Genomic DNA, 6,939 nt, shown 5'->3' with positions numbered 1-6,939 from the left:
CATTCCCACACCCTGTTCCTGCATCCCATTTCCATATCCCATTCTCACATCCCATTTCCACATCCCATTCCCACACCCTGTTCCTGCATCCCATTCCCATATCCCATTTCCATATCCCATTTCCACATCCCATTCCCACACCCTGTTCCTGCATCCCATTCCCACATCCCATTCCCGTGTCCCATCCCCATATCCCATCCCCACATCCCATTCCTGTATCCCATTCCTGTATCCCATCCCCACACTTTGTCCCCACATCCCATTCCCGTATCCCATCCCCACATCCCGTCCCCACATCCCATCCCCACACCGCGTGTCCCCAGCCCGGGCTGGTGTCACTCACTCGTCGTTGAGGCCGCAGCGGCGGCTGGTGGGGTTGCCGTACTTGGTGAGGGTGTCGGTGAGCTCCTGGTACAGCGTGTCCCCCAGCGTGCGGGGGATGCCCTCCCAGGCCAGGATGAGGATGATGATGACGGCGTTCTGGCAGTGGTGGCCGGCCCGGTGCCGCACCAGGCACAGCAGTTTCTCCTCTTGGTTGTGTCTGCGGATCACCTGGGAACCAGAGGGGCCGAGTCAGACCAGAAAACACCTCCTGGGGTGGGGAGGATCCCACCAGGGTGTCCAGGATGACCTGGGGGCCTCCCCCAGAGCTGGGCACGTTCCCCTGCCTGCGTTCCCCCCGTGGGATTGGGGAGCTGCGGTTCCACAGGTGCCGAGGGTGGGAAGCCAGGTTTCCCTGGGGGTGGACACTGTCACCCTGAAAACTCAGCTTCTGAGCTTGCTAACATGGTTTTCTAAAGACTTTCCCAGGACTTTTCCCTGAAAACTCAGCTTCTGAGCTTGCTGCCGTGGTTTTCTAAGGACTTTCCCAGGACAGTGACTGCAAACACAGATATGTGTACATTCTTTCTGTTCCATGTCTTGTGATGGGCATCTCTCATGGCCAGTGCAGTGAGAAAGTGTTACCCTGACCATCCCATCCCTGGCTGGGGTTAGAAACCTATAAATCCTGGGAGGAAAAATAAGCTCTGCTCTTTATTTCACCACACCTCGAGCTGTGTCAGTGTGATCTGTTCACCTCCAGCAGTGACAGACACAGCTCTCACTTCCCTTCCCAGCCACAAAGCCAGCGTCCCTCCCCTGCCCACCCTGGGGTGCCCTGGTCCCCAGGAGGGGACAGGCTTGGGGACACTGCCACGGGGACGAGGGGCACTCACCCACTTGGCGATGGGGCAGCCCCGGGAGCTCTTGCCCTCCTTGCCCGTGTAGATGACCTTCTCGATGCGGATGGCCTTGCCCTTCTCGCCGTACCTGCCGGGGCATGGCCGTCAGCCCCACAGCCCCACGCACACACGGGAGCCCCACTCGCCTTCGTGGGCCCCTCAGGAGCCCCCACTCACCTCACAAACCCACACTTCCCTGACAGGACCCCACTCACCTCACAAACCCCCATTTCCCTGACAGGACCCCACTCACCCTCACAAACCCCCATTTCCCTGACAGGACCCCATTCACTTCACAAACCCCCATTTCCCTGACAGGACCCCACTCCCCTGACAGGACCCCACTCACCCTCACAAACCCACATTTCCCTGACAGGACCCCACTCACTCTCTGAAGCCCCCAGACCCCTGGCAGGACCCCACTCACTCTCTGAAGCCCCCAGACCCCAGACAGGACCCCAGTCCCCTGACAGGACCCCAATCACTCTCTGAAGCCCCCAGACCCCTGACAGGACCCCACTCGCCCTCTGCAGCCCCCAGACCCCAGACAGGACCCCAGACCCCAGACAGGACCCCACTCGCCCTCTGCAGCCCCCAGACCCCTGACAGGACCCCAGTCCCCTGACAGGACCCCAGTCCCCTGTCAGGACTCCAGTCCCCTGTCAGGACCCCAGCCCCTCCTGCACTCGCAGCCCCCGTGCCGGGCCCCATGGCGAGGGGCTCTTACCGCTCCTCCATCAGCTCCCGGATGGAGGCCACGGTGGGCCCCGAGCCCAGGTGGGTGTAATACGGCCCCTCGTCCTTCTCCACGATTTGCTCTGCAGACACAGCAGCGGGGACAGACACAGATTTTGGGCTCTGCACCTTTGCTGGATGCCCCGAAGGATGCAGGGGATACAACCCCAGAACCAACACCCCCCTCACACAACCAAACCCCTGGCGGCTTCCAGGGCACGAAGGGGGATCCAGGGATGCTCCAAGCATCCAGCCCACGGGGATGTGCTGCCAGCTGGGGCTGATCTCTGCTCTCACCGCCCTGATTTTCATTCCTGTCGTGTCCAGCTGGCCAGGAGCCAGCCCGAGGAGAAAGCCGGGCTCAGCTGGGCTGCAGCTGGCCAGACAGGGATCAACACGGGGTGTGTGGAGAAGGCTCGTTTTATTACAGCACCCAATAAAGCAGCGAGCCCGGCTCCTGCTGCATTTCTTTCTCCCACAGTTGAGAAAACAGAGAAGGGGAAGGGGGGGAATCCCCCCTCTGCCAGCCCCTAAACAAAATCTTTTCCTGGCAAACTCCGAGACTTGGGTTTGGGCGGCTTCAGAAACTCCTCTCTGCAGAGTTTGGGCTCATTCCTGCTGCCATTTACAAGCAAATTAATAAATAACCATAAACCCCACTAATCAAGTGCAGCTTGGGCCTCCTCTTCCCAGCAGTGAGGGGGTCGTTTTTCCAGCTGGATGCCCCAAATCCTCCCAGGGGAGCCCACAGGTCCAGTCTAAATATTGGGGAGGGAATATCCAGCTCCCTCAGACTGGGTAAGAATTCTCTAGCACTTGCTGCAAAGTCTAACAAATGCCAACACACAGCAAGGAAAAAACCAAAAAAAAAAACGCCACAAATCCAAGAGTTTGGTGATTTTTCCAATAAATCTTTGCTGGGATTGGCCAGCAAAGAAGGCAGCAGCAAATATTTCTCCAGCACGAGCATCAAGCCAAAGTTTGGGTTACTCAAAGCAACCTGAACCAGCTAATTTGGCTGAAAGTACCAGGAATAACCAGGTGAGAGGGAGGTTTAGGTGGATTTTGGCACTGGGGCCACCATGGATTCATGGGATTCAGCTGGTTTAAGTTAAATAGAAGGAAAAAACCCAATGGTTCTTTGGTTTTGCTGCTCATCCAAACCCCGCACCGGCAGTGACTCGAGATTTCCATCCAAATGTAAAAGAGGAGAAAACAAAAGGGAGCTCCACAGCACCAGGGTGTTATCTCCCCAAAAACGGGGTCTTTGCTGGTGCAATAATCCCACCCTGCCAAGCCACCTCCTCACACCCCCCAGCGCAGCCCCTCGCTCACCAACGCAGTCACAGGTGGGGAACTCAGCCTGTGCCCTCTTGGCCGGGGTGTCCAGGAGGCTTTTGGTCGGCGTGTCCAGGTATTTCAGCGGAGACTCCAAGAAGCCGCTCAGGGTGGGCGTCAGCGGCACCTCGTCCTTGGTGGGTGTTCTGTCCACGTCGTCCACGTCCGGGTTTTGGCTTTCCTCAGAGTAAAAACACGTGGTGGACACCACGGTGATAGCACCAGAAGACTCGATTTTGATCTGTTTGGGGGAGCGGGCGGTGAAGGCTGGCTCTGACAGCAGCCCCTTCCCTGGAGAGATGCTTTTGGGTCCGGCTTGGGGAGCGCTGCTCGGGGCCGGGGCGGCGGCGGCGGCGGCGGTGGGGGACCCTTGAGGGGCTGCTGCTGGCTCCCCCGGCAGCTCAGCAGCCCCAGCAGCGAGCAGCGCAGGCGTTTCGGGGGGCGGCAGGTTGAAATTCTCCCCAAACTCAGCTTCAAATTGTCGGATCAGCTCTTCCAACTTGTCATCCACCATGATGGGGGCTGAGGTGGCCGGCGGGGGCGCAGCCGGCGCTTCCTCCGAGCCCGCCGGCGCCGAGTGAATTTGGGGGCCCCCCCCGGGGGCACCCCTTTCCTGAGAGTCGGAAGCCGGGGGGACGCCGTCCAGGGGGTTTGGTGGCGGGGGGCATGCGGAGGGCAGGGGTAGTGCAAGAGGCTGGTGCGGGAAGGCCGGCGGCGGCGGCGGCTCCGTTTGCATCTCTTCGGCGGGGGGTTCTGCGGGGGGCTCGGCGGGCGCCCGAAACCCCTCCAGGCTGATCTGCCAGAGGGGCGGGAAGAGCGGCTGCGAGTCCTTCTGCTTCGCCTTCTTGATCTGCACTTGCTTGCGGAGAGGTTTGGCCGGCGGGGGCTTTTCGGGCGGCGTTTTCTTCTTCTTCTCTTTGGGCTGCTTTTCCAAGGGTTTGGGGGGCGCGGCGGGGGTGCCGGGAGCCCACCAGCCGCCGGGCCGGTCTGGGGGTGCCGCCGCCGCCGCCGTGGCCAGGCTTTGCTCGAGGAAGAGGCTGCGCTTGTGGTGGAGATGCTGCTGCAGGACCAGCTGCGTCTTCTTGTGCAGGTCGGGCTCCGGCGGTGCCGGTGGCAAATGGGGGCCGCCCGCTGCTTCTTTGCCGGCTGCTCGCTCGGGGGGTTCCGTTTTGGGGGCTGTCGCTTTGCCGGCCGTCGCTTCGGGTCTCTTGAAAGCCGCCTTGATGTAGTTGTCGGCGTTACCCAGCAGCTGCTCCAGCTCTGCCATGGGGTCTCCAGCCCCCGCTGCCCCCTCGGCCTCCAGCCCCCAAGAGGCCGCGAAGTTCCCCCGCGGAGGTGCCGCGCCGAAAAATGGCTCAGGTGCTGCTCCCGGTTCTGGCGGGTACCGGGGCTCGTCCCCTCGCTGCCACGCGGCCCCCGGCGGGCCGAGGGGGCCGGGGGCGAAGGGGACGGCGGGCGGCGGCGGCGGCGGGGGCTGCCCATCGCCCGCGGGCTGGGGCAGAGCGGCCGAGAGCTGCGTGAGGGCTTCGATGGCGATGGCGGTCTGCAGGCTGATGTTCTTCTCCTTGGCGATGGTCAACGCGCTCTGGGAAAAGGGGAGGCCGTCGGGCGGGCAGGGCTCGGCAGCCTCAGGCACCGGCTGGGGGTCGATAGCACCTTCTGGGGGAGGAGGAGGCGGGGGGACGGCGGCGGCGGAGCGGGGCCGCGGTGATGCCAGCTCTTCTCCCAGAGCCGTCTTGATTTTCTGCTCCAGCCATTCCAGGTAGTCGGGGCACTCGGGGCCGTCGCAGTTGCAGTTGGGGGGCTTCACACCGTGCTTGGCCAAAGCCAGGGCGGCCTTGAGGGCGTGCAGGTCCTCTCCCCGCGGCACCCCGTCCGCCGTGCCCAGCCCGCCCCGGCTCATCTCCGAGTCGAACTTCTCGTACAGCAGCGACGGCGAGCCCGGCAGCGGCAGCCGGTAGGAGGAAACGGCTTCGGCCACCGCTGAAAAGGCCACCAGGTTCCGGACGTCTTCCAAGTGGGCTTTGCCAGTGGCGGGCGGCTGGCCCGGCGACCAGCCGCTGGGCTCCATCAGCACCGTACCCCCCACCTCCGGCCGGCCCCCATTCGCCAGGCTGAGCCCGCTGCCCTCCTTCAGCCGCCTTTCTTCCACATAATTAATTGGCCCTTCTTCCATTTGGCTTCTGCTGGGTCCATCAAACGCGTCGCCCGCCGAACCTGTCTGCGAGGACAGGGAGATGTGAATATCCATCCCCACGTGCCATCGCCCCCAACCCCATTTTTTCCCCCTCTGTTCCCTTTAGTTCCCTTTTCCCAGTCTCTTTTTTTTTCTGACTGGGGGGATGAAAACACAGGAGAAACCGATCGTCACCGGCAAAGCCACGCGGGTTCTGCCCGGCTGAGCGAGGAGCAGCTCGGCTCGGAAGGCGGCCGCTCTCCACCCACGTCCCCACCCCGCCAGCGGCTTTCGAAATCGCTCACGGCAGCGTTCGGGATTTCCATCACCCAGCGAGGGTGACACGGGGAGGGCGTCCCTGGCTGCGGTGACACGGTTTGCCCCCAGACAAGGAGGAGAGGGGGGATTTTGGAGCCTTGCCAGGAGCGAACATCCTGGCCGGGAGCAGCCAGGGGAGCCGCGGCACGGCAGGAAGACGCCGAGTTGGCTACGCCGGTTCCAGGGGTTCTTTCACCTCAAATAACCCCGTGTCTGTATGAACACGGCTGGCCAGGGCTGCCGGCAGCGCTGGTGGCACCGCTGCCGTGCCAGGGACACGCAAAAAACCCACCCAGAGCCAGGTGGTGGCACCCAGGGAACACAACACCCCAAAAAGTGCGCTGGACACCCCGATGAACACCCTCCAAAGGGGATCCACCAGGGATGGAGGGGATCTTTCCGTCCCACCTCGGCAGCGGGGATTTGGGCCGTTTGTGATAAACCAGGGGGAGCTTCCGGCAAGCTAAAAATACAGCAAAGTTCACTGGAAAAACCACGCCAAAGCAAGCAGAGGCTGTGGGCAGAGTTTCCTGCCCCTGGACGGCGCCGGCCGGTGGGAAGGATCGCGGCTCAGACTCGTGGGGAGACCCGAAGTTGCAGCTCCGAGTTAAGCCGGAAAAGTGCCCTTTTTAACCCTTCAAGCACCACGGCTTGGGCGCAGAGTGCCTTCACCCTGAGCAGAGCCACGCTGGAAAGATAAGAAGGCTACGCTGGAGAGATAAGAACGCTGCTGACTCCGGCGAAAGCTCGGAGGAACCACTCCCAGCGCGACTCTTTCCAAAAATCCCCTTTTTCCCCGGCGGTGAAAACCCCCGGGGGAACACAGCTCCGTCTCCACTCCGACATCCCCCCGTGGGGTTTTTAGAGGGGCTCCGGTGCCTTTCGGGGGAGCCGGCAGCGATGGGACCGGTCCGGCAGGTCTGGGGAGAAAGCGCAGCCCGGGCAGGGTGGGGACAGCACGCCTCCGCTCTCCTCGGCAAAGCCAGCCTCGCCCGGCCTTCCCACGCTGTCATCTTCCTCCTCCTCCTCCTCCTGCCCAGCCAAAGGGGGTTTAACACAAGTGCCGGGGAGATGAAACCCACCAAGGGCTCGGGGGGACACGGTGGTGCCCCGAAGAGTGGCGGGGGTGATGCCAGCCCGGGGAAAGGA

The 6,939-nt window shown here is 62.4% G+C and overlaps 1 protein-coding gene across 1 annotated transcript; it reads right to left on the bottom strand.

Annotated features, from left to right (window-relative positions):
• Positions 1 to 324: 324 nt before the first annotated feature.
• Positions 325 to 5,517, bottom strand: LOC107199458 (methylcytosine dioxygenase TET3-like). The gene is made up of 4 exons (XM_015616781.2): positions 3,294 to 5,517; positions 1,951 to 2,041; positions 1,218 to 1,311; positions 325 to 552 (listed from the first exon to the last, which is right to left on the bottom strand). Exons 1-4 carry the CDS (start codon positions 5,470 to 5,472, stop codon positions 340 to 342), a joined length of 2,577 nt encoding a protein of 858 aa, XP_015472267.2. The 5' UTR covers positions 5,473 to 5,517; the 3' UTR covers positions 325 to 339.
• Positions 5,518 to 6,939: the final 1,422 nt, after the last annotated feature.

The sequence above is a fragment of the Parus major genome, unplaced genomic scaffold (assembly GCF_001522545.3).
Source record: "Parus major isolate Abel unplaced genomic scaffold, Parus_major1.1 Scaffold749, whole genome shotgun sequence".
Taxonomy (NCBI): Eukaryota; Metazoa; Chordata; class Aves; order Passeriformes; family Paridae; genus Parus; species Parus major.
Note: the sequence above shows the minus strand (reverse complement) of the source record. Positions and strands in the feature narration are given on the sequence as shown.